The sequence below is a fragment of the Hippopotamus amphibius genome, chromosome 5, assembly GCF_030028045.1.
Source record: "Hippopotamus amphibius kiboko isolate mHipAmp2 chromosome 5, mHipAmp2.hap2, whole genome shotgun sequence".
Classification (NCBI taxonomy): domain Eukaryota; kingdom Metazoa; phylum Chordata; class Mammalia; order Artiodactyla; family Hippopotamidae; genus Hippopotamus; species Hippopotamus amphibius.
The window spans coordinates 115,508,205-115,535,335 of record NC_080190.1 but is presented as its reverse complement, the minus strand read 5'-3'; the positions used below and the strand labels follow the sequence as shown (position 1 = coordinate 115,535,335).

At 39.4% G+C, this 27,131-nt stretch overlaps 1 protein-coding gene across 3 annotated transcripts in view; it reads right to left on the bottom strand.

Moving 5' to 3' along the window:
* The window catches only part of SLCO5A1 (solute carrier organic anion transporter family member 5A1), a 140,660-nt gene that overhangs the window by 53,473 nt on the left and 60,056 nt on the right, over positions 1-27,131 (bottom strand). For 2 of the 3 annotated variants that reach the window (XM_057736284.1, XM_057736286.1), the window contains exons 2-4: positions 26,795-26,927; positions 20,819-21,036; positions 3,895-4,059 (exon numbers count right to left, since the gene is read on the bottom strand). In XM_057736284.1, coding sequence (XP_057592267.1) covers positions 3,895-4,059; positions 20,819-21,036; positions 26,795-26,927 — 516 coding nt within the window. The remainder of the gene's footprint in view (positions 1-3,894; positions 4,060-20,818; positions 21,037-26,794; positions 26,928-27,131) is intronic. The other variant, XM_057736285.1, reaches the window with a different exon arrangement.

Below are 27,131 nucleotides of genomic sequence, written 5' to 3'. Positions count from 1 at the left end.
AGACTCCATGTGGACTCTGCTCCCTGGGTGTTCCCTGCACATGTCGCTGGTGCCTGAGATAAGAGAGAAAGTGGGTCCTGCCACGCCCTTCAGAGACAGCCTGTGGCTACAAAGTCCATTCTTACTTTGCTCTTTGGCCTCGTGGCATGTGGGATCTTTTTATTCTCATCTGGAAAATGGCTGTAACTCTACTATGTAGGCATTAGTTACATGCATTAAATGATGTTTTACATATAAAAATACTCAGATAGTATCATCTACTTAGTAAACGCTCCATAAGTATCACCAGTCATTTTATTCTCATCACTATTACTAGAAAGATTTCATTGTCAGACCTGTTCAAGAAGCAAGGATTTCATCATCATCATAAATAATAATTCTCTTCCTATAATAGATGAATAAGTTATATTTTCAATTTATATTGCTGTACCGATTGAAGTTACGTGAACTCCAGAACAAATCACTATTCACTACTTCATTTGATCCTGACAACAGCACTGTCACAGAGAGAGACGGGAGATATATCCTCCTCATACAGAGAAAGTTCAGTTTAAGCCAAAGTTCAGGGGGTTAAGTGACCTGCCCCAAGTCACAGAGTTGGTGACCAGCAGGGCAGGGTTCACAGCTGCTCCGTCTAACTCCTCCTGCAGGGTTCTTCCCACTGTTTCAGGCTTTTCCAAAATATGAATTTCACAGTATTTAATTTCAGTCAATGGATGGACCCTAACTGGGTCAGCAGAAAGACCACGAATGGGGAGGGTGTAGCGTGATCATACATCCACTGTTGCACAGATATGAACACCAGCGAGATGAAGGTGTCTCAGTGACAGACTCGTCAGTGTCACCACCTCCTCCCTGGGCCCAGGGGCCCCCAATGTGATGACGAGATGAGCCCAGTGATGCTGAAGGTCCCACCCGTCTCAATACCTGAAAGCATGCATCTCACCTAGGCCCACCCCACCTCCCACCTGCTGGCCTTTAGAGCCCTCTCATTTCTGTCCTAGGAAAGTGTTTTGCTTTTGTTTTTGTTTTTGCCAGAACAAGCCTTATCCTTCCCTGCTCCTTACCCTTTGCTCAAGCTGGTTCTCCACAGAGAGCAAATGCCTTTCCTCCAAACTCCAAATGGTCAAATTCTACTTCTCCTTAAAAGCCTGGTTAAAAGCCATTTCCCCCATGAAACACAACTCAACACCACCATGCCGCCAGCCAAAATAGTCTCTGTAGCCCAAAGCTTCTATTCATTTATTTAAACAGCTTTTTCTAAACTTATTTCGTAAGCTCTCTCTTTCCTCTTAGATCTGTAAGCAACTTCAGGTCCAGGTTTGAGTCCTTCTATATGCCCGCGCCCCCCTGCCCCTCGCCGCCTACACACACACACACAAACACACACACACACACACAAACACGGCACAGCACCATGCCCGGAGCCAGTGTTCAGTGGCTATGAGAGAGGGCAAGTGAGCAAAAGCCCATCTTTGATACATGTGTGGTTTCATCTCTACCATAAAACACAACACGAGCAAACGGCTATGGAGGGTCAAGGTAATTTTTTAAAATGAAGGAAGAACTTTAACTCAAAAACTTCGTCAGAGGAGAAATTTAAACTATTTTTAAATTCATCTTCAGATACATTTCTTAATTCTCCATGTCACTTACATGCATAGAAATGGGTTTAAAGACAAAAGATTAAATTAAATTAAATAAGTCCTTAAAAAATACAAATCTCTGCTTAGAGAGGAAGAAGGATTCAATTGATACAAATTCCAAAACTCAAGATGAGTTTTAAAAAGTATCATCCCTGTTTCATTTTACCATAATATAACAGGCCACTCTCTACTCTTAATCAATCTGAGTATCTCTTGACTGTTATTATTTGCTATCTGTCTGGAAAGGAAGGAAAAAGTATGTGAGCTGGAAATGAAAAGCCTTTTATCAAAACACCGAAGACTACCAAACATTGTATAAACTGCACTGGCAATTTAAAAAAAAAAAAAAAAAACCTGCTGATGACAAAACCAGAATGGCATTAGCACTGCGTGATATTGCTTCTTTTTAACCCAGATGTTGGAACACGGGATGAACAAATTCTGCGATTTAGTTTTATTCAATCTTGTACCCTCTTCACCAAGGAGGCCACACTCAGTGACCACTGCCTTGACCACATCACCGTGGAACTGCAGCCAAAGACCCCAGGTCCACAGAGAGTTATCTTTCTAGCCTCTGCCTCAACTAGTAATTAAGAGATGGCCTTGGTCAATATGCATTCGATACGCATCAATCCCTACCCAGCTCAACACTGGACCACTGCCTAGTAGCTCTTCAGGTCAAAATGGTGCATCTGAAGGGAAATGGGATGGTCCAGACAGCTCTGCTCCCTAGTCTGGCGCGAACAGGGACGCAGGCTGGACTAGCACTGTTTCGGATGTGTGTCCTGAGGAACAATGTTCATGAGAAAGAATGCCTTAAAGAAGTCAGATTTCACGGTCAAATAAATTTGGGGGAGACTGCACTTTGAACCTTCCTTTGGGAGTTTCACAATGCACATTGGTATGTTAAGGGTTATGAAAAGTCCTGCAGCAAAGAGCTCTGTAATATTTTAACTCAGCAAGCCCCAAATTTATTGGATTATGAACCTTCTTTCCAGTAACACCTCTAATATTGAAACTTCGTGTGGGAAATGCTGAGATTCCATTTGACACTTATGCGGCTTCAGATCTAGTTACAAGACAACTCGTGGCTTCCCTGTCCGAGAATTGTTGCTCAGTAAAGGTTAGGGTAAGAATTAAACAAGAAATGGGATGTTCACAATTTCTGACAACCAAATTATAATGTAATCTGTAAATTTTACCTTAATATAAGGAACACATATATTATTTAAAACCAACAGAAAAAAAACACATCTATAGGTGACAATTACTATGTCCACAACAGTATACGCTTTACAAAAAGATTTGCTATTGTGGGCCCACAACCCACTATGTATGTCTTTTTATAGGCAAAGTGAAATAGAGAGCAAAAATGATTACCCAGATAGTTCAAGTCAACTTCTGTTTCTGTCAATACAATAACATCATTTTGTCTGCTACTTTTCAGATAATCCAAGCTTACTGGGTTTAAATGTGGACGTGGAAGAGAAAGTAGGAACCAAGGCCATTGGAAAAGTTCTTGTAATTCTCCACTTAAACTGCTTAAATATACTTTATTAATAAATTGAGCCTAAGGTACATATAGTCATTTTATCATCTTTGAAATCACTAAGGAAACACCCAAAATATTATATAACACCCTGAAGATCCCAATATCTGAGAATTCATATTCCCACATTTCTGAGCACCCAATTTACTAAGAAAAAAAAGATTTGAGCACTAATATTATGAGTCTATGTCCCAAAGTCTTCTAAAAAAGTTTTCTCAGACATAAAACATCACCTAAAACAAAATTCATAGACTGCCTTTCTAACTTCAAGCACCTCCAGTAATACAATTAAAAGCTGTTCACATTTATGAAGGGAAAATCCATTAAACTGATCTATATTTCACATCATCAATTCGTTTAAATTTAACTTTCAGACTCATGTCAACCCATAAAAAGATTTATTCAGATTTGTTTGCCTATTTCTTTCTTTTGAACTGAGAACCATAAAAACACAAATATGCAAAATTCTCCCTTTTCCAAAACACTGTTGGCAAAAATGTTACACATCAGTAAAATCTGAATCAAAGAGAAAACATTCAAAGACTTCCTCCTCCTAAAATCTGAGGGGGGAAGGTTGCTGTTTGTGAACTTGAATTTAACACTTTGATGTTACAACGAACTTTCTCTTCACTCATTGCATTTTAGTTTAGTGGTCAAAAATGATCATGGTTTCAAGGAGTTCTACCGGCAGTGCCTTACCAGTGTAGATGCTGGCATTGGAAGCTGGAATACCAAACTGTGACTCGATGAACTTGGGAATGAAGGTAATGAAAGCAGTTACAATGGCACTCTCAGCTGTGTACGACAAACTCACAAAAAGGAATGTCATGTTGCTTAAGATCCTGACAGCTGCTCTTGGTAGGTCTACAAAATGACAAAAATGACAAATGAATGTTATAAACAAGGGATGGAAAAGAAAAGAAAATTGAATTGCTTTTGAAATGAACTGGAAATAGCCATTCAGCAATATAGGAAAACCTGACTGACTAGAACTCATCCCCTTTATTAAATAGATTTGGGTTTTTTTTTAATTTTTCAACTAGGATAAGGACATTTCATAAAGAATCTACAAACATACCCATACACAAATATCCTTGCAAGATAACCCCAACCTACAACTCCTGTTTCAAAAACTGCCTAAATAAATGATTTGCATTTTTTATTGATTGAAACCATGGTATTCTTTCTTAAGACCCTGAAATCTACTAAATGTGCAAAGTACCTGCAATAGTCCTAAATTTAGTTTCCGCCTCACCCAACTAACACTTCCCTGAGTAAATACACTTCTAGGATGCCGGCTCTCTAGCCCGACATGGCAGACGCCCACAGCGCAGGCACTGGTACGTGATATCGGACATCTGTTCTTCCAGCCTCATTACGAAACAGGAAATAATACAGCTAAAAGGGCATAAGGGATAAGGGCACCAGGTCAGACACTCAGGGACTCTGGATTGGGGAGCAAACACAAATGATCTCCAAAGGAGACGGACAGCTCAGAGGTGGGGACTCACTACCTGTCCAGCTGCCTCTTAAGGAAGAGGGGAAAGCCTCATTTTAGAATCTAGGCATTTATTTCACGGAACTTGCCATATGTATACGTCAAGATGTACGTGCATTTTCATTGCAGCACTGTTTATAAGAGCAAAAATTTAGGGCAAAAAACTAAATGTCCATCAATGGGAAACGTTTACATAAACTGTGTCACAGCCATGTAGTGAAATACCATGCAGTAGTTAAAAATGAAATGGAGGTTGGTGTACGAGCATAAAAGGAACTCCAAGAAATACTTTTATTAATGAATAGAGCGAGCTGCTGCAGAAGTATACGTACACATGTGTGTGTAAATATAGATATAATATTTAGGTAAAAATCAAACAAACCAAAATAATGTATTTCCATATGGTTGAATTATACTTTTAATATATATAACACCAAGAAATTCTGTGAATGGGGGTAAGATTGGGAAAGAGAAATAAAAAAAGATTCTTGTGTGTATACTTTTGTATTCTTTGCATGTTTGTGATGTGAATTAATTCACATGTGTGTTATCTTTACATATCTTTATGGAAAAGGTAAGCTGCATTGCTTTTGACATGCACAGTCTCTCAGTTAGCAGAACAGCTCTCTCCTTATGCTACAACATAATAAAATCATTTCATAAAAATTAAGCAACAGCTGTTATTGAAGCTATAATTCATAGCCTATTCACCAGAGTTTAAGACTTAGGAAGTCAAGACCATTTGCTATAATCACTTTAAAGTGTAAACTAACTTTAATGTTCTATATCACAATTTAATTGTTTATAGCTTAAATAAATATTTTAGAAGAAAAATTAAGAGGCATACTTTATTTTTTAACATGGATAAACACACCAGAAAAAATATACTCAAAGAACTTCATAAAATTACCCAGTATTCTCTTGTAAACACTGCAAATCAAAATGTCATATCCAAAATTAAAAATTGGAAAGTTAAGAAGATTTCCTATCAACACTTAAAGATTCAAATTAAGTTAGCTGGTAAATTAAAAGCTGATGTGTTGAATCTAAAACATCTGGGAAAAATACAAAATAAAATTGTAAATCCAAGAAGATAAACATATGTATGACATGAATATTTTAAAAGATATTGGTTACTGGTTTTTCTTGTATACCCATTTAGTATGGTAAAATAGCCTTCTAATTTCAAAGCTAACTAAAAATACATGTGATGTTTCTCTTCTTTTATTTAGAAAAAAAACCCTACTGTTATTTAAGAAGAATTTAGTGAAAGTTCAGACTTTCAACAACTTTAAGTTAGCTTCTTTTTTTCTTCCAGCTTCCTCCTCCCTTTTTGTTGAAGCTAAACTTTCAAACTACATGCCCTGCAGGAGTGCAGGCTCATGTCTTCAGGACTATGCCTTTGGCTGATGGGGCTGGTTGTTTGTTTACCTACAGGGAGAGTGAATAAATAAGTAAATACATTGAGAATAATGGGAGTCAGTTTTCTAACTGCCAGAGAGCGGAGTTGCAATATGGAAAAGGGACAGTTAAATATCAGATTGGAACTGGAGACAATGGTATGAATTCATGGTTCAGAAAGATAGGTGATAGGTAAGTAGATAGATGGATGGATAGATAGATAGATAGATAGATAGATAGATAGATAGATAGATAGATAGATGATAGATGATAGATAGATAGATAGAAGATGATAGATAGATAGATAGATAGATAGATAGATAGATAGATAGATAGATAGATGATAGGTAGATAGATGATAGATAGATAGATAGATAGATAGATAGATAGATAGATAGATGATAGATTGATAGATAGATAAGACATAGATGTATGTGTATGTCTGTGTGTTGTGTGTCTGTCTGTGTGTTGTGTGTGTGTGCATACACACATTTCCTGTCTACTAACAAGGCTTAGAAATAATGACACCCTGGTAGCATCGAGCCCACCTAGCACCCAGTTCTTGGTTCCTAAACACCATTTTCCATTAAAAGGAATCACAGCTCCTTGGGAAAATATCTAATACACGTGTTAGGTAAACTTCCTTCAGGCATGAGTCACACTACTGTTGGCTGTGGGTTCAATGTTAATGAATCAACAATATATATTAAATACAGTGTCTTTGAACAGAAACACAAGGTTATGTATTGATTGGTTGATGATTATGTTGTGATGGGAATTTAACCCTGGATTTCCCCCAGAGCAATGCTTCAGCATTCACTAACTCACTGTTTACCATGACTTTATAGAACAAAAGTACCACAAATAACAGGAATCAACTGTATTTACATAGCCTCAAAGTACTTTCCCACAGAGTACTTATAAGTTACACATTGATTTATAAATGCAATATATTCATTAACTTTGGAGTGTAGAAACCTGGAAGATCCAATCTTATCCAAGACATGGAAGTTTCCCTAACTGGTAACAGGGCAAATTAACACTGTGTGGCTTCTGTGATCAGGCACTGAGCACAGCATCCTTTCAGTGGTATGCCTACAAACATGCATCAATCTGGAGGCGATACCATCAAACCCAAACTGAGGGACATCCTATAAGGTTACTGGCTTACATTTTTTTAAAAAAGATCAAGGTCATAAAAGAGAAGGGAAGATGAGGAACTGATCCAGATTGAAGGACTAAAGACACCACAACTAAATACAATATGTGATGATGGACTGGATTTTGGACATAAAGGGCATTGTAGGGATAACTGGCGAAATTTGAATGGGGCCTATAGTCTAGACCGTAGCACTGGATCAAGGTTAATTTCCTGACTTTGATGGCTGCCCTGTGGCCCTTCAGGAGAGTATCCTTGTACTAAGGAAACCCTGAAGTACTGGGGGACAGCAGAGCATCATGTCTCAGATGGGTCAGAAATGTTAACAATCGGGGAATCAAGGCACGGGGTACCCAAGAGATCTGTGTACTATTTCTGTTGCTTGTATTGTAAATTCAAAATTATTTCACAAACGCAAAGTTTAAAAAACTAAGTTAAAATAAATAAATAAATAAGTAAATAAACCAAGTTAGCAAAGAAGGTGCTGAATCCATTCAATTTGCAGCCAAATACCTAGTTTTTATGCTGTAGAATATATTTTAGATAAGTTTCTTGGTGTCATTTATAACCATCAGTGTGAAATCAAAAATGTGGCAGAATGATGGAGCGATTACCTAATAGTAGTGATTGTCATTTTTTTGATCATTCAATGCTAAGAAATCTCACAAATTCAATGACAAGGACAAGCTGACACTGAAACCTGAAATGCCTTACACAGTAGTAATATAGGAATAAAATTTAATACAAAGCACTAAAATTCAAGCAAATGTAATATAAGGTAGAGGATATTTAGAAATCTCTCTGAGAAGAAGCGTTGCTGTCATTGGCAGGTCCCTGGCTCATTCCCACACATACATGAGTGGCAGTGCAGGTGATCCCAGCCAGCCAGTACGTGCACCTGGACCAGCTGTTAAATTGCACACCAATCACCACAGGGCTGTGCTACAACAAATTTGATGTTGTCCCTCCCCCTTGACCTTGCAAACCGTTAGTCAAAGTTTCAGAAAATCTGAGCTGTGTGGTGTGACTGGATTCTTTCGCAAGCTGATAAGGGACTGTCTCAGCAAGGGCAGAGACCATACCTTCCTGTTCTCCAACGCCTCACAGCTCACAGCATAATACGAGGGTGAGTCAAAAATTATCTGCGCTCCGGTTATATTAAAACTTCTGTTGGCTGCCCTGTCTTATCAGCACTTTCCATTCAAGGCTACTGTCTCCCCCATCACTGCTGTGCAGGTGTGAACGTGTTACGTCAGTTCATTTGTAACTGCGGTGCAAGCAAAAATGGATGCACAAGTTTGTGCAAGCTTGTGATTTGCACAAAAGAAGAGCAGCGTGTAGGGATTCGTTTTTTGTGGTCTGAGGGTATGCCTGGTGCCGTTATTTATCGAAGACTTTGTGCACAGTTTGGAGAAAGTGTTTTGTCATGATGAAGTGTGTATGAATGGATAGAGAAATTCAAGGAAGTTCACACAAGTGTTAGCCATCAAAAAGGAGCCGGACGCCCGTCCACATCCACGGCTGATGACAACATTGAGCGTACACATGAAATGATTCTGTTTTCTGGGAGTCTCAAGAGCCAGTATAGGAACATTATCACAGAAAAGGTTCAACAATCAACAGTGCTCATTACAGTGAGATGCTTATTGAAGAGCTGAAGCCTAAACCTCGGATTAAACGCAGAGGACTGCTATCCAAGGGCGCTGTGACCTTGCATGACAATGCACGTCTGCACACTTCTGCCCACACTGTCGACTCTTTGCCAAAACTTCATTTTGAGGTGTTAAGGCATCCTCCCTCCAGTCCTGATCTTGCTCCATCGGATTTTCACCTGTTTGGTCCCCTGAAAGCAGCCCTATGAGGATGAGGATTCACTTCTGATGAAGAAGTGAAGACAGCAGTGCATTCGTGGCTCACAGCTCAACCTGAAACATTTTTTAATGAGGGAATACGAAAGCTTGCTGACAGATGGACAAAGTGTACTGAAAAGCAAGGAGATTATGTCAAAAAATGATATATTTGTCTTTTTTAAAGTTAATTAAAATAAATCCTACAGCCAGCGTGCAGATAATTTTTGACTCACCCACGTATGAGGCAGCAGGTATCAATAGGTCTGTTATTTTTTGACCATCAAGCAAACGTGCTCCAGATGAGTGAATGTTTTATACTTATTCATAAAATAAATCTAGAACTTGAAGAATCTATTCAGAGTAAGGGCTTTGTTTGGAGGACTAAAACTTTAAGTGAGCCTGGGTTTCACAGAACCTGAAAGATGGTAGTCATCTTTTCAAGTGGGCAGGGGGAATGTATTTAGTTTGATGAAAACATTTTCCCATTTTGGAAGAGGATCTATGAGGGACTGCCACCCTGAAAGACCCTCTTCAGTGGCTCCTTATCCCAAAGCCACAGTGGTTTTACCATGTGACCTGATATCCCAAAGTGAGCAAATCAGGCACGGAGACTCAGAGATGCTACCAGAAGGCAGCCCAGCAGCCGTGAGAGGCCCAAGCACCCTATGTGGACACAGAATGGCCACGCCCTTTGCTTTACGTCCCTTAGCGTTTGCACCTCAGACAGAGAGCGAATCACGTGGCGAATGTGATCTGAGTGAGGGCAGAGGGAAGGGAAAGGAACGGAGCCTCGATCTGCAGTTGAGGATGCAGAGGGGCCGTGGGTGTGGAAGCAATGAGCGCATCCCCAAAAATGTGCAGCCAGGGCCCCGAGAGCCCTACACTGGACCCTAAACTCATGCAGCCTGAACCTCCTTTTGTCCTTTACAACCTGAAAGTGCTGATGCATGCCTATTTGTTGTCTTGGACTTCCTGAAACAGACCTTTTTACAAACTGATGTATTTGAAAAAGATACGCCAACAGTGGACTGACCAGCTACCATGAACTTGACCTTGTTTGCAAGGCCCTATGAGACAAGGCTGCTGTCCACACCGCGAGTCTGAAGCCCTGTGATTGCCCGCCGTGAGCTCCCTGAGTGGCCAGGGTCTTTCTTATCTCTGTACTACTAACTGTATTCCCCACGAGTCCGCTCAGCACATGTCAAACTCATCCATTGAGTCCCCGGACTGATCCCTTCCTGGAGGAAGCTGTCACAACCCCTCCAGACAGACGGAGGTGCTCCTCTTCTGTGCTCCCACCACACGCTGTTCCTGTCTGTCCCTACGCACCAATTCTTCTGCAGTCACACGTGTTTTCCAGTCTGTTTCTTTCAAGAGACTGTAAATGCCATGAAGGCAGGACGTGGTATATCTGTGTATGTCCAGCTCCTAGCACACGTCTGGCTTTCAGCAGACACGCAGAAAATATTCTTGGAATGTATTTATTTATTAGCATTTGTTATTACATCACAGCAATAATTCGTACTAAAACAACATCCATATACTTGTAAGAAAATGAAGTCTATTCCAGAGATACCTGATTTCCTCCTGGGAAGTGAGATGGGTATTAACAAAGCATAAGTCATAAGATTAAGGGTAGTCCATGCGGTGGTGGACTCACAAAAACCGTAGAAAATGAAGGACCAAATAGATGATCCTTTTTAAAGTGTGGCTCTTTAAGGCTAAAGAATCCTAAAGGGATTTAGATAAGATTAAAGACTATAAATTCCATTAAGGAAAAATTAAAATGCTAACAAAAGAAGAAGGAGGAGATACACAATACTGCTTCATCCAGCTTATCTAGGAGAGAAATAGTTTACATGCTTGAATTTTTCAGATAACTGTATCGCCTCTTTAAGTGATGAAGTTTTGAATATTTGCTGTGTATTAACTGGTATTACTGGAGACCCACAGCATTATTTGACATGTTCTTCAAGATTCAAACTCATAGTTATGAATAATAACATCTATATGCTAATTTGTTTTAGCATATTTTTTAACTTTCCATTTATTTTCTGATATTTTTCTGGTTGCAAGAAAATTCCTTCCCCATGATGTGTTGTTTGTATTCGTTTTTGCCTGCTGACATCTTACTTCCACGTCAGCTTTTCTCTCAGTTCTTCTAAAGACCCCTTTAAAAGTAAACATAAGCTTTCAATTTTGTTCTTTCGTTATCCCTTTTTTTTAAAATTTAAACTGAGAATGGGATGGGGGTAGTGTTTGGTTTATCATTATACAAAACAGATAAATTATTACTACTATAAAGCTGTTGACCAAATTTTATTACCTGGAAACTTACATTTATACCCAGGTATAAATTATAAACAGTAAGTACCAACCAAACATACTGACCACTGTTAATACTTTTTATAATTTTTCTGACATAGATATTTTTGGAAGTAATATTCTACTCGTGAATAAAAAAGATTTATCTTAAATTTAGTAGCCCATTCAGTTTATTTTCCTTATGCTTAAATTAAAATAAACACCTTTCTAAAAATAATTTTTGAGATGAAGTTCACATAACATAAATTTAACTATTTTAAAGTCAACAATTCACAATGGTATAAAGTCTGTCTAATTTCAAAATATACTTTTCTATTATAAGAAAAATCTAAGCATTTATGTTCAGGAATGAGGTTGGCATTCACTTTTTATTTTATTTTTTATACTTTTAAATACTTTCTAAATTTTCTACCATGAACAATGTATTGATTTTATATTCCTAAAAACAAAACAAAAAAGAAAAAAAAGAAAAAAATACAAAACTCTCAAATTTAAAAGGATGCAGTAATATGTCATCCTCCTAAGAAGTCTTCCCTGACTCGGGCTGCTAACTTAGGAATTCCTTCCTCCTCTTCCTTCAGCTTCCTCAGAATGTACAGACCTCCATTTTAAGACTTACATTTTATTATGCCTATTTTCCTTTCTACCTTCCTTTCAGGCAAGGACTGTAACTTTTCATATATGTATCCTGAGTTCTTTGTCCTGTAATAGTTGTTCAATAAACATATTTGTGAAAGAGAAAAAGAAACAAAGAAAAAAAAGAGAAATTTTCTTAAGATAGTGTCAGCCATCTATCTCAATAATTAGAACAATACTTGGGAACCAGTCTAGTCCTTTCCTGAAAGTCTTACGTAATGTCACTTTTTTAAATAAAAGTAAAATTTGAGAGAAATATCAACCGAACAAGCAGAGAAAGGTGGCTTAAGTGGACTAAGTTAAACCAGGAATAGAATTCCCATTGGGCATAGACAAGGACACCAAGATTGAAAATGGAAACACCAGGGTGGGGGTTATTGTTATGTAGACATTTGGGATTTTTTTTTTTTTTATGGCGCACGGGCTTAGTTGCTCCGTGGCATGTGGAATCTTCCCAGAGCAGGGCTCAAACCCATGTCTCCTGCCTTAGCAGGCAGATTCTTTACCACTGCGCCACCTAGGAAGTCCAACAGTTGGGATTTTTATAAAATAACATGATGTCAAAATAAAAGGCAGAACCCAAGCCTCAGCCTCAAGGGCTCGGGAAAAGCCCTACAGAGGGTGGCGAGAGGGTGGTGGAAAGAAAGGCAGCAGGAATGTGATATGATAATCACAGTGGAATTGGGCCAGGTAAGAGTGTACTCTGGCTATAAGACATAAGCTTTTTTTTCCCCACAAGCTTTTATATTAATCACTTTTTCTCTGTATTTTATAATGTTTTGATATCTTTAAAAGCTTGTAGAGACTTCCTAGGTGGCACAGAGGTTAAGAATCCGCCTGCCAATGCAGGGGACATGGGTTCGCTCCCTGCTCAAAGAAGATTCCACATGCCATGGAGCAACTAAGCCCGTACACCACAACTATTGAGCCTGCGCTTTAGAGCCCATGAGCCACGACTATTGAGCCCGTGTGCCGCAACTACTGAAGCCCATGCACCTAGAGCCCATGCTCCACAACAAGAGAAGCCACGGCACTGAGAAGCCCACACACCACAATGAAGAGTAGCCCCCGCTCACAGCAACTAGACAAAGCCCATGTGCAGCAACGAAGACCCAACACAGCCAATAAATAAATAAATAAATAAATATATTTTTTTAAAAAAAGGCTTTCAAGCTGGGGAGAGACTGGACTACCAGTGCTTAGATATAGCAAGGACTCAGCTGGGAGCACATCTTTTATATGGAAACCAATGAATCCCGAGTCTGTATGCTCAACTACCTCCTTAACTAACTCTCTACACACCAAGCCAGTATTTCCCCTGCCCTAAACCACCCAGGGCCAGAAACCAGACAACTAGAAACCACCCCTACAGCCCAAGTCTGCTGGAATTACTCAGGCTAGCCAATGGTAAGCTGTCAACTCTGCCCTGCCTTGTCAAACCCCTTCCTTGGAAACCCCAATAAGGGCTCTGGCCTTGGCTTTCCCCTCGCTCCTGTCTTTTGTTTCCTGACCTGGTGCTTCCCCTGTGGCCCCATGTGCACAGTGTGCCTCCTTCTGTTGGGAAATGATAGTAATACATCTTCTTTCAGTGGCATTGACCTCCCCATGCCATCACTCAGTCGCCACCATAAGTTAAAATCCTACAACCGCTTCCTTTAATATCTCTCCATGAAATTTCCTTTATCTCCAATCTTTTAGTTCTTCTTATTTGTATACTTTTAAGCCTTCAGATACATCAAAAAGCTGGTGGAAACATACCATCACCATGCAGTAAAAACCTCAATAACCTCCTTTATAGACTATAAATCTTGCACCCTCCCGTACATTTCATGGGCATATAGCAGATACAAATTTTCGATGCCTATTACAAAGCAGCAACAAATTATTTGTAGCCACGTCTTCCTGTAAAAGCAAAACAAATGTTGCTCTTCATATGTAACATGGCCAACACAGGACCCAAGTGCCCCCATTTTCTGCCTATTTTCTTTGAATCTAATGATGTCCCTGGATTCCCCAATCACAAGTCCCCATTAAAGTATTCCAGTTTCTCCTCCCACCCCACGACATACTGACAAATGGCATTTCCTGCTTGCCAGTAAAAAAGCAGAAGGAACTGGATGACCCTGGCTCGCAGTCACCTCTGGGCGAGCACAATGAGCTCCTGAACCACTTATCTGCCGACAGTGACAGAAACGGTGGCCACGGGGCCCAAAATACATTAGTAGTGGTTACTGGCCATGTACTATCTTGCTTGTTAAAATCTAATGAGTATATTTTTAATGTAAGCAGTCCCACAGTTAATTTGCACTGAGTGTTTAAAAAGTATTTTCTTTTTTAGGAATTCTTTGTCATGCCTGCTACCATTTACATTTTGCCTCCTAAGTTGAAGGTACAACAAAATAAATGTAAAAGAGAAATGAAACAAAGAATTAGATATAGAGAAGATGAGATGAATGGATAAAAAAGATGCGGCATATATTTACAATGGAATACTACTCAGCCATGAAATAGAATGAGATTCTGGCATTTGCAACAACACAGATGGACCTAGAGGGTATTATGTTTAGTGAAATAAGTCAGACAGAGAAAGACAAACACTCTGTAATTACTTATATGTGGAATCTGAAAAGTAAAACAAACAAATGCGTAGAGCAAAACAGAAACAGACTCACAGATACAGAGAACAAACCACTAGTTACCAGTGGGAATACAGAAGGGGACAGGAGCAAGGTAGGGATATGGGATTAAGAGATACAAACTACTACATATAAAATAAATAAGCAACAAGGATATATTACACAGCACAGGGAAATATAGCTATTATTTTGTAATAACTTTAAATGGAACACATTCTATAAAAATATTGAATCACTATGTTGCACACCCAAAACTAATATAATATTGTAAATCAACTATACTTCTTAAAAAAAAAATTCATCATATTTCCTTGGAAAAAAAAGAAATAGAGAAAATGTAAATAGAGCAGAACATCCAAGCCAGAGAAAAGAATTAAATATGTCTATAGGATTCTTCCTGGGCTTCAAATTTGACCCTCAGTTTCCTGGCCACAAAGTAAAAAGTTGAATAATCATCATTAGCAGAAACATTCTAATTTTCTTGTGGAAAACAAAGCTTTTCCTAACTATGTTCTAGAGCAGTGACTCTCACAGTGTGGTCCCTTGGACCATCAGCATCAGCATCACCTGGAAGCTTGCCAAAATGCAGATCTTCAGGCCACACCTCAGGCCTCCTGAGTCAGACACTCTGGGCTAAGGTCCAGCACTCTGGGTTTTCAGAAGCCCCTGTGATGCTTCCTAGGTAGGCTAAGTTTGAGACCCTCTGTTCTCAAGAAGTAGGGTTTTGTATAAAGGGCACTGAGCAACGCTCCTAAGGTAAATATGGGGAATTCAAGCAACAGCTTTCAGTAAAAGCTGCACACCTAACACTGAAGTGCAATTCAGCAAAAAAGCAAAGGCAAAATGCAAGAGGACTGAGATGGCACGGCCCAGGCACGTGGCTTTTGGAGATCCCTCTTTGCTGAGTCAAGTATTGCCTCTATTGCCTCTACATTCCAGGCTATACTACGTTTTAAAACACTTAGCAAAGGGCCACGTGCAATCATTCTGGATGTTCTCAGGCAACTCAGATTCAGAAATTATCCCTTCTTCCCCTCTGTTCCTCTCTCCATCATCTGAGGTTGAAACCCTGAAACCAACTTTGGTACCTCCCTCCCTATCATTCCCATAGCAATGGCCACATCTTATAGACACAACCTCCTTCGTCCCTCCTCATCATTCGATAAGTTATTCATCAAATACTGAGTATCTACTAGATGGTGTGAAGTCATCAGGGAACGTGACGGACAAAAATTCCTTGCCGTCGTGGGGCTTATTTTCTCATTACTGAGACGATAAATGAGATTAATAAGTAAAATACATAGTATGTTACAGAGTGACGAGTGCAAAGGAGAAAAATAAAGGAGAGAAAGAGATAAGAAGCTTTGGAGAGGAAGTGAGAAATTTTTAAATAAGGTGGCCAAGGAAGGCCTCATTAAAAAGGGACCATTTGGGACTTCCCTGGCAGTCCAGTAGTTAAGACTCCGTGCTTCCAATGCGGGTGGTGAGGGTTCGATCCCTGGTTGGAAAACTAAGATCCCACATGCCTCACAGAGCGGCCAAAAGAAAAAAATTAAAAAAAAAAAAAAAAAGAATACTCACAGTCATAAAAAGGGACCATTTGAGTAATACTCTGAAGGAAGTGAGGGGGTGTGGGGAAGAGCATGCCCAGCACAGGAATGGCAAGTGCAAAGGCCCTGAGGGGAGAGTGTGCTTGGCACACTCGAGGATGAGCGAGGAGCCCAACGTGGTTGAAGTAGAATGAACAAAGGGGACCGCAAGAAGGAGACGGGGCAGGCAGGTAAGCAGGGGTCAGCCTGGGAGAATCCTTGAGCCGAGGAGTGGCTATTCAACCGGATCCTTTTGGCTGCAGAGTTGAAAGCAACTGAAAGGGGCCGAAGATGTAAACAGGGAGAGCAGTTTAGCAGGCTACTGTCTCTTTCCACTTCTACTAGGCAAAACCATCATCAACTCTCTCGGGCTCTGTCCGTAGCTTTCTACCTGGGCCCCCTCCTTCCATTCCACTCCCTCCCTCCCTAATCTACCTAATGGCTGCTCACACATCCCCACTGCCCATTCAGGACGAATTTACTGAAGGTTAGAACTCTAGCTCTCTACATACAACATGGCCCTACCTTACCTTCCCAACCTTACCTCCCAGGCCTCCGCCATGCACATCCAACGCACCAACCCCACTACGCTTGCTCAGCATTTTCAAATGCATCTCCCCCGTCTGACCTTCTTGCCTTTGCCCTCTCTGACTGGAACACTTCCACCATCCCACCTCCACCTACTAACATTCTCCCAGTCTTCCAAGTTCCATCGCAAACCCCACCTCCTCATGAAACCTTTCCTGGCCCCTCAACTAAATGTTCCCTTGCCTGCCTTTGACCCTCACGCCATTGTGTCTATCTTCTTTTTTGATAGTTGGTATATATTCATCTGTATTTGTCCTGTTTCCCTTAGTGGACTACAAGCTTTCTGAGGGCAAACCATGGCTCACTCATCTTCCTATCTACCACAGCTTGGAGTACAGCAGCTTCTACAGCGTGAACAGTCACTGAATTACATGATGACAACATAACCCCCTAGTGGTCAAAATTCTATAACTTCCAAAGGCCTCTAAATCAGTGCATCACCTCAGAGTAACTATTTTACTTAGTTAGGATTATAAATATATTCTACTTGAACACAAACAAAATCTAGCAGAGAAAGCCTGTTATACTTTATGCTAATTAATAATGCTACACAATAAGCTTAAAAGGTTAAGAGTGAACACAAAAATAAAAATTTTCTTATGATTAACTGTTACCAAAAGTTTTCTATTTAAGAAGATATCCTTCCAATAAAGAGTTTTTCTTTAAAAAAAAGAAAAGAAAAAGAAAAAAAGAAGAAGAAGATACCCAGTTAAAGTTGGAAGACTTTTAAAATGCTGGACCTCAAACCTCGGGAAAATTGATCCACTTAAATATTTTAACTGTTTATTTTTATTGGTAAGATGTTGAAGCAATCAATGCTAATCTCTTTTTGGGAAGGTGATGCAGACACACTAAAAAGTCTACTTTCTCCTTTGTGGTGTTTTAAAACAGTCTTATTCCTGCATAATTTATAATAAGAATCTAGAAACACTGAGTCAGATTTTCCCAATGTCTATCATTAAAATGTGGAGGCAGAGGGTGGAAAGTGTAGTGTACTTTCTTCTTGCATTCTCTGCAATAACACTTCTCAAAGAGCACCATTCTGTATGGCCTAAATCATTTTTGTGTTTAGGAACCAAAAAATACTAACTTGGCCATCTTCCACCTTCTCTTTGAAGAAGCCAATGTTGATGTACAAATTTCAAATATAAGATAAAGACTAAAAGGAGCCTTACTCAAAAAAACAGGACAATGGAAAAGGAGATCTGGGACTCAAACTCAGATTTAACTCAGAATGATATCTTAGCAACCATTCTTTCATTCAAGACCTAAATAATGAATCCCAGCTTTGTAATACAAATTATGTCAGTGGTGGAATGATTCCCAGAGATTTAATTGATCCTTTTGAAAATCAGATTAAATATTAGGCTGTCATTTCCTATAGGTGATAGGTATTAGAAACCAAAATGTGCAAGATACATACGAATTAATTTTAAATATTGTATTTGAACATTATTCCAATGTCATCGACATCACTTGAGTAATTTTCAGCAAAACATTTTCATTTTATAATCCCATTTAAACAGGATTCCTTTCTAACAAAAGAAAGTGTCTCTGGAAGTTCCAGGCTAGATACAATTAGAGAATCCAGTGCAAGCTGAAGTATTAAGAGAAACCAGCTCTGTGTCCTAATCAGGAAGGTTCACTGCTGAAGTAAGATCAGTCATCATAATTTAAGCATAGACTGAAAAAGCTGAGAATTTATCAGAAATACTGACAAAAAAGCCAGAATGAAAATGGATTTTATAAACCAACTACCCATCACTGTCAAAAGACTCCTCTTATTCTTTCCTCTAAAAGAAACTATTCTGAACCATCAAATTGAACATAGAAAAGATGGAGAAGAACAATCTCTAGCAGGTCAAGAAGACATCCAATAAAATAGTACATAGATTCAATTCTGAAAAATAATTTTAAAATCCCATGATGGCTTTTATTGCTTTTGAACCTTCCTGCCTAAGTGAGCTTTCCCCCAGAAGCAGGTCCTGAGTCAAGGATTCAAGCCCAAGGAGTTTATTTGGGAGATCTGGGAAACACTGTGGACGTGATGCACAGGAAGAAAGGGCAGCTTACAAAGGATGTAGAAGCATACCTCAGGATTATCTCATCCATGAGAGGATGGACCTGGGATGTTTATCAGCCATTGGTTAAGATGGCTTCAGGGGTGGCAGGCCAAGGTGTTAATTCCTTGGCACTTGAAGCCTGCCTCAAGCAGGAGCCAAGCAGTTTCCCAGCCTACAAAGAAGACCTCCAGGCAAAAGAAGACCCGGAGGCCTTCAGGAGGTCTTGACAATGGCAGTTCTCCACCTTGACAATAGGAAGGTCCCACGGGGGAGATGGGGCACTGAAAGCTCTGTCCACACTGCCTCCTCCAAAGAACTCCGTTCTCATCAACGGTTGTGCCCGCTGTTGGTATTTCATATCAGTCTTCTCTCTCCCTTTTCTCTACTATCCAACAGAGTATATATTTCACATTCGTGCCATCTACCTCTAAGCTATAAAATATACGATTTTAGCTTAGCCTTTATTTCTCCTCTTGAGTCTACTTTATATTCTCCGTAAATTAAAACTCTTAGTCTATTCCTACGTTGTAAATTCTTTAACACCAACTTTGCTCTCAACCGAGTTTTTTAAAAAAAAATTCATTCCCTTGATAGTATTATAGTCCATCATGCATCCATGAAAAATGATGGAGTGGTTCACGGGGTAAAAGCTCAGGCAACGTTACCATCCAGAGACTCTTTTATGTTATGAGAGCAGGAGAGGTAATTTTGGCAGTTCCAAAAGTACACATTGTCCCAAAACAACGAGGAGGGAAAGGGGAAGGCAAATCTAAAACTTAACTGGGAAGAAGCATTTCCAATGAAATGTCACTTCACTGCTTTGAACAAATATTGTCTTTAAAAATAGTCCTACCTAACCATTCTTAGGCTGCAGGGACAGTTCCATAATAAATTAGTAACTTTGCCCTCTTTGGGCAAGGTCCCTCTTTGCCTTTACTGTGTACATAGTCAAAATGAGATGATAATGTGCCTAGGTAAATTCTACCTAAAACAACCTTACTTGATGTAAGCACTTGATAAATATTATGCTTCAAAATTTAGAAAAATCAATTCTGAGAATTCAGGAAATAGGTAGGAACTACTGGGATTGTAGCGTTATAGGTTTCTTGGAATAAAGGGCTTTATTGCCACTCAACAGAGCTATTGAATATGGAACAAAAATGGCTTGGTTAAGGTTAAGTTGTTTAGATTTGAGATTGCCTAACCTGGCTTTAATAACGTCATTATTTTTAAGAGAAATAAAAATGAAAAAATAGACCAGTACACATCACTGAAACTCTCTGGACATTTTTACTCTGGGTTTGGAGATCTTCCCCTGGTTGCCCTTCTCCATGGCCACTTACAAGTGCTTAACAGAGCCACTGTTGAACCAGATCCCTTCCTAAGCGTAGGTTTTCTATGTATCAGGCCACACGACCAACCCACGGTTCCCTGAGACAAGCCATCCATCGCATAGTGCAGTAAGTATTTTAAAAACCAGACATCTCTCATTACAGAATGAAGTCTTCACCTTTAGAATCCAAATTAGTGCTTCTCAAACTCTCTGTGAGGAAGGACCATTTTAAAATTATTATTTCCAGTCTATTGTTACTGATACTTTTGCAAGATACATTAAAGATGAATTATTAGAAAATGTATTTTTTAAAATATACAAAATTTAAGCCCAACTTATTATTGTTGTTATTAGAGTCAACAGACACAAAATCATGCTGTCGAATTTCTTTTTAAAAGCTTCTCAACATTCACTCTCAGTTTCAGCCCTTATCCTCTCACAGCAGCGGCCGGGGACCACACTTTGAGTAGCACTGAGCCGCAGTGGCACGCGCCTACTTATTCAAGAAGTGCCATGCGCGTACTTATTCAAAAGATATACTTTACCTCTGACGTCCTTTCCAAATCCTATAGAGGAAACTCTTTTGTCCACTTGTTCACAATTGTTTGGTTTCTCTTTCATAACGTCATCGTCCCCAGCAACACCGGCAGAATATTTTTTCTTTCTCTTTTTCTTGTGTCGAGGCGGAAGCTTTTTTGGAAAAGTAAACATTGGGAATATCACAAGAAACATTGCAATGGCACAAAGGAGGAATCCACTCCACCTAAAAAATTGGGAAATGTGAATAGCATTTATGGCTTTGGTATTATGAAGTGAGAACAAATTAGCAAAGTAGAAGTTTGTGGTGATAAATTTCTCCAGAGAAAACTTTTTACCTTCCTCAAGTGTACAGCAGTAAGAAAGAAGACAACCTATGAAAATATAGGAATCCTCCCTTTCTGTGGTATAAGTGAGACATCTACCCAGTAATTATACTAGTATTATGATGAACATTGCAATCAGCAGCCTGACTAGAATTTCAATCAATTCAAGTATTTTTTAGCACACATATGTTAGTTCTGCTAATTAACACTGTTAGTCCTACTACAATGTGCATTTGATAATAAAGCAATATCCCATAAATTTAATAGAAAAATAATAGAGCCCATAGCATGCTTTATGGACCAATATGGACACTTTTTTCTTAGAAGAAAACCATTAATATCTGGTATGAAATGTACTTCAAATTGCTGATGGCATTCAAATATTTTTCACAAGCACTTAAGAATGTATTGACCCTTCTTAGCTGGCCTTCCCAAACTTAACCAAGCATGACAGGAGCTAAGGACATTTACACTTGAGCTTTGCCTTCGAGAACTTACAACCTACTTGTAAGTGAGCTAATGATATAAGAAATGATTCTAAACAATTCCAAGAAATGCAAGAATGTACATAATTGTTAGATCACGTGGTAAAGAAGATGAATGCTACAAAAATTCAGAAGGGAAATCAATGTGTCAGAAGGCTTCCCAGAAGAAGCAGAGCTTGAGCTCTGTAGAATCGAGATTTTGTCTTTAAACGCATCTGAGGTTGCCATGCTGCAGAGACTAGCAAGCAAATACAGAGCAGATCTCAAATTCTAGTCCTGTATTAGAACATGTGTTAAGGCCTTGGGCTTCTTCCCTGCATAATTCCCCAAAGGCGATTTTTCAGTTCCCTTTCAACCTTTTCTTAGCAAATAGAGGTCCCTGGTCCTGCCTAACAGGGTCACTAACTTTCCAGCTAGGATTCTCAACTCCAAACACTGTCCTCAAAGTTCCCAAGTTCATGAACGCTCAGATTCTAGTTTCTGTATCAACACGTTCCCATGAATTGTTATCAGAATGCAAACAGTATTCTAAGCATTCATGTTGAATACAACCCGGTGAGAACAGTTCTACTGCAAAGTGAAGATTCATTTTTTAAAAATAAGTGTTTCTATTAAAATGCTGTTATCAGCTGCTAAAGGTCACAGCTTAGTTGACAGAATGATTCCTAGAACCAGTCATTAATAATCCAGTGTGCTATTTTCAAAGATACTTAACATTATATCCAATTAAGATATTAAAGCAATCAGAAAAAGGTTTTATTTTGAGAAGACAGCTCAGAGCAGACTTCTAGCAATCTCAGTGATTCAATATATAATCATGAACCCAGTGCCTAACACAGGTTAGGTACTTGAAAAATTTCCTAAATAAATAAATTGAATGAGATAGGTGTTTTAAAAATAGAGTCATCTGTCTGCAGGGAACATAGCTATGATAATATCTGGGCTTTTTTGTACTTGGCCGCATACGAGATCTTTACTAACCCAGCCCTGCCATTGTCTTTCTTGAATTTCTTTCTGCAAACTCTGCATTCAAGTCCCCTGAACCCCTTACTTTCCTGGACCTCTCATGCTCTCTCCAGAAAAGGGCAGGCAGCGGAGTGTAAGGGGCAGTTCTTGAGCTGTGGCTGCAGACAGACCTGGGTTTTTATCCTGTCTTTCCTGCTTACTAGCTCTAAGATCCTGGGGAAATTAGTTTGCTTTTCTGAACAGGCTTTCTCATCTGAAACGGAGGTTATAATAACTTTGGGGGGTCATCAAAATTGATAAGACAAAGTATAAGACCTAATAAAATGCCTGCCCCCAAAGCAATAATCAATTCATGGTAGTTAGTTTTGTTTATGAACAAAGTTTTGTTTATGAGATCTGCACTCAGGGCCCCCAGCTCCACCCCAGAGCCAGTAACTTAAAATTATATGCAGGACTTCCCTGGTGGCGCAGTGGTTAAGAATCTGCCTGCCAATGCAGGGGGCACTGGTTTGAGCCGTTGTCTGGGAAGAACCCACATGCCTTGGAGCAACTAAGCCTCTGTGCCACAGCTACTGAATCTACACTCTAGAGCCCTCAAGCCAAAACTACTGAGCCGATGCGCTGCAACTACTGAAGCCCACACGCCTAGAGCCCATGCTCTGCAACAAGAGAAGCCACTGCACTGAGAAGCCCTTGCACTGCAACAAAGAGTAGCCCCCGCTCACCACAACTAGAGAAAGCCCCGTGGGCAGCAACTAAGACCCAACATAGCCAAAAATAAATAAATTAATCAATTAATTAATTAAATAAAATATATTTTTTAAAAATTATATGCAAACATTAAAGATACACTCAGAGTACCCCAAAGGGAGAGTAAATAACAAAAGAAAGGGAAGAATTACAGTGAATAAATAAAAATAATTTTTAAAAGTTTAGGGACATTTCTAAGCAGAGCAAATCGGTCTCCAGTCACATCAAAGTTAACACATGATATAACGGTGGTGCTAAAGAGGATGCTGAGAAAAGCTGAGCAAGGCAAGGAAGTATGCATTATATGCTGGAAAAAGATACATCAGTAAGAGCTAAAATTGAAAAGCCAGGGCCCCTAACTCCCTTTCATGAACCATTACTCAGAGACTGCTCATGAAGGGAGGACAGTTAAGTACACTGACTCAGTTTCTCACCCAGCTCTCACTGACTGAGAATTTGGGCAAGGTGTTCAAATCGCTGATCATCGGTTTCCTCATCTGCAAAATGGGCACACTCTTAGTGACTACATGAGGCTGTTACAAGGCTTCAGTGAAAATGCTGGTAAAGCTCTCAGTATGATGCTTGGACACACAGTAAGCATCCAATTAATATTAGCATCATTCACTCATCCCTTCCTTCCCTCTTCTAGCATATATTTACCAAAAAACCTATCACTGCCACTAAGCATCATAAAAACTAACATTGTATCAAGTAACTTGGACTTTGTTCAAAGTAAGAATCTGTTAGAGACAGGGCTACTCAAGAAACAAAATCCATTTTTGAAGAGACCCCCTAGTATACATTTCTATATTGACAACTTTTATCATTTGTAGAACTAATATTGAGCCATTAAAATGAATAAAACTACTTGAACATTGATTAAATTCAAAGGACTGAAGAGTAGCTACACACATTATGTAGGAAGAACTGCTTAGAGCTCCACATAATAGACTCATTTATTCCTCACGACAACCCTATGAAGTAGGTACTGCAAAAATTTCCATTTTATGGATTTAAAAACAAAAACAAAAAAACCCTGAGGCTCAGAGAAGTTAATTACCTTCCCCAAGGTCACACAGTTATTAAGTGGCAGACTGGGATTTAAACCCAGGGGAGTGTGCCTTCAGGGTCTGCATTCAATTGCTCCACTTTGTTACCAGCTTTTAGAAAACAGCACAAAGCACTTGTAATCCTAAAGCTGCTGCCTCTTTGCTTTCTCCCTGCGTCTGAGCTGGTCCCCCTCGCCTTTCTCTCTCCCTCCAGATATTCCCTTTTTGCCACACTCTTCTCATGGAAATCTATATAGATCATAGATTATACATGGGATGTTCATAGATATATTTTAATAATCTAGTTTTCTGAGAATTTTTTTAGAATCCTTACTCTGAATTATTTTAGAACTGCAAAGACAACTTGTAGTTGAGACCAAAAATTTCACTATTAATCAACAACAAAAAATTCCTGTGTTATTCCCCTACTGCTGACAAGGGAACTCCCTTTGTACGATTTGAAAATGCTACCAGGACAAGCTCCTCTAGATCTTTTAGCACGTCCACCTTCAAAGAGTATTTACTTATAAAAATAACGTGTTCTATAATTTAATTAATATTTATCAACTGCTTAGAAAATAGTGTTAAACATTATTCCCACATAGCTCAAGTTATGAGGTTATTATAATGAAACACAGAGAGAATACAAGTAGTCTAAGAAACTCTTTAGAAAGTAATTACTTGACACTAGTTTCTAATAATGAAATTCTCTGTTATAAAATGAAAATTTCTTATCCATGTATACCTATTACTAATCCATATTAAATTAATTTGGGATGCCAATACTTTGAGTGAGTGCTTACAATCATGAAGAAACAATTTCTTATGTTCAACTCGATGACTGCGAAGAATTCAAAACGCAGCCCTTGGAAACATGGATAAGTAACCTATCACCCAGAGTTGGAGTTCTCATTCTAAATCCTAAATTTACCTACTGAGCACGACAATTAAAGGCCAGCAAGTGAGAGAGGGGCTCAATCTCCAGCACACCCAGGGAAACTAACTATTACCAAGTAAAAAGATTCACTAAGAGTAGGACCTAGAATCTGTCATACAGAGTGAGGTAAGTCAGAAAGAGAAACACAAATACCGTATGCTAATGCATATATATGGAATCTAAAAAATGGTACTGATGAACCTAGTGGCAGGACAGGAATAAAGAAGCAGACGTAGAGAATGGACTTGAGGACGTGGCGGCGGGGAGCGGGGGGCGGGGGGGCTGGGATGTAGTGAGAGAGTAGCACTGACATATATACACGACCAAATGTAAAACGGATGGCTGATGGGAAGCTGCTGCATAGCACAGGGAGATCAGTTCAGTGCTTTGTGACAGCCTAGAAGGGTGGGATAGGGAGGATGGGAGGGAGGCTCAAGAGGGAGGGGATATAGGGATATATGTATACATATAGCTGATTCACTTTGTTGTAGAGCACAAACTAACACAACATTGTAAAGCAATTATACTCCAATGAAGAGTATTTTAAAAAAAAAAGGGCTACAGTTGAAAATCAAAATGGCATCAGTTGTGGGAGAATAAATGGGAATTTTACTTTAAAAAAAAAAGTGAGACAATGGAAACACAGGGCTAGAATCCCGGGCAGTGGAGAAGGACAAAGAAGAAACACAAATATAATAGGGAAGTGGGGAGAAAATATTTTTTAAAAGGCACAGAAAAGATAACGAAAGCTACCATGAAAATACACAGGGAAGTCCTGACAGAGCCATGTTCCCCTTTTTCTTCACTCTGCTATGAAGAAAACAGCCATTTTAAACCTAAAGAATGTGGATTAAGCTGATGTTCCCAACTCTTCTGTATAAGCTTCCTCTTGCTGCGATAACAGATCACCACCCCCTGCAAGGCTTAAGACGACACACATGTATCATCCTACAGTTCTGGAGGTCAGAAGTAAAAAATGGGTTGGCAGGGCTGCGTTCCTTCTGGAGGCTCTAGGGGGAAACCTGGTTCCTTGCTTCTCCTAGCTTCTGCAATCCAGCTGCACTCCTTGGCCTGCGATCCCTTCCTCCGTCTTTGAAGCACATCACTCCCATCTCTGCTTCAATCCTCCAATCTTCTCTTACTCTAACCCTCCTGCCTTTCTCTTTAAGTGCCCTTGTAAGTATATTGGACCCACTCAGATTATCCAGGATAATCACCGCGTCTCAAGATCCTAAACTTACTCATATTGGCAAAGTCCCTTTTGCCATGTGAAGGTAACACACTCATAGTTCTGGAGATTAGGACAAGGATATCTTTGGGAATTATTATCCTGCCTACCACCTCCTCCTAGGAGACATTTAGCTATTTTTCATCTTCCCATTGGGGAAATTCTTCTTTTAACTACAAGGGGACTATGACTCCAACTATTGTAATACCTAGTGAAATGAAAGATTTAATAAACAGTTCTTACCAGTTTCCAATGAAACGAGGATCATCCTGATTAAGGTGAACGGGACTTCTGGGATCAACATAAAAACCAATAAGAAGTCCGCCCAATAAATATCCCACTGCAGGACCAAGTGCTCCCATGACATACATGATGGCTGAGAAGACAGAAGGGGAAATGTGAAATATAACATCGTGTTGTTTCAGTAGTTGTCTAATGTCAGTCATACCATGCATATGTCACAGTTAAATCCAGTTGACAACTTCCAAAAACAGAGAACTTCAGAGATCCTGTCTATGTTGACATTTGGGTTTCAAACCATGTCCTTTATTTAACTGTTGCCTGTTGTCCTCTTAGAACA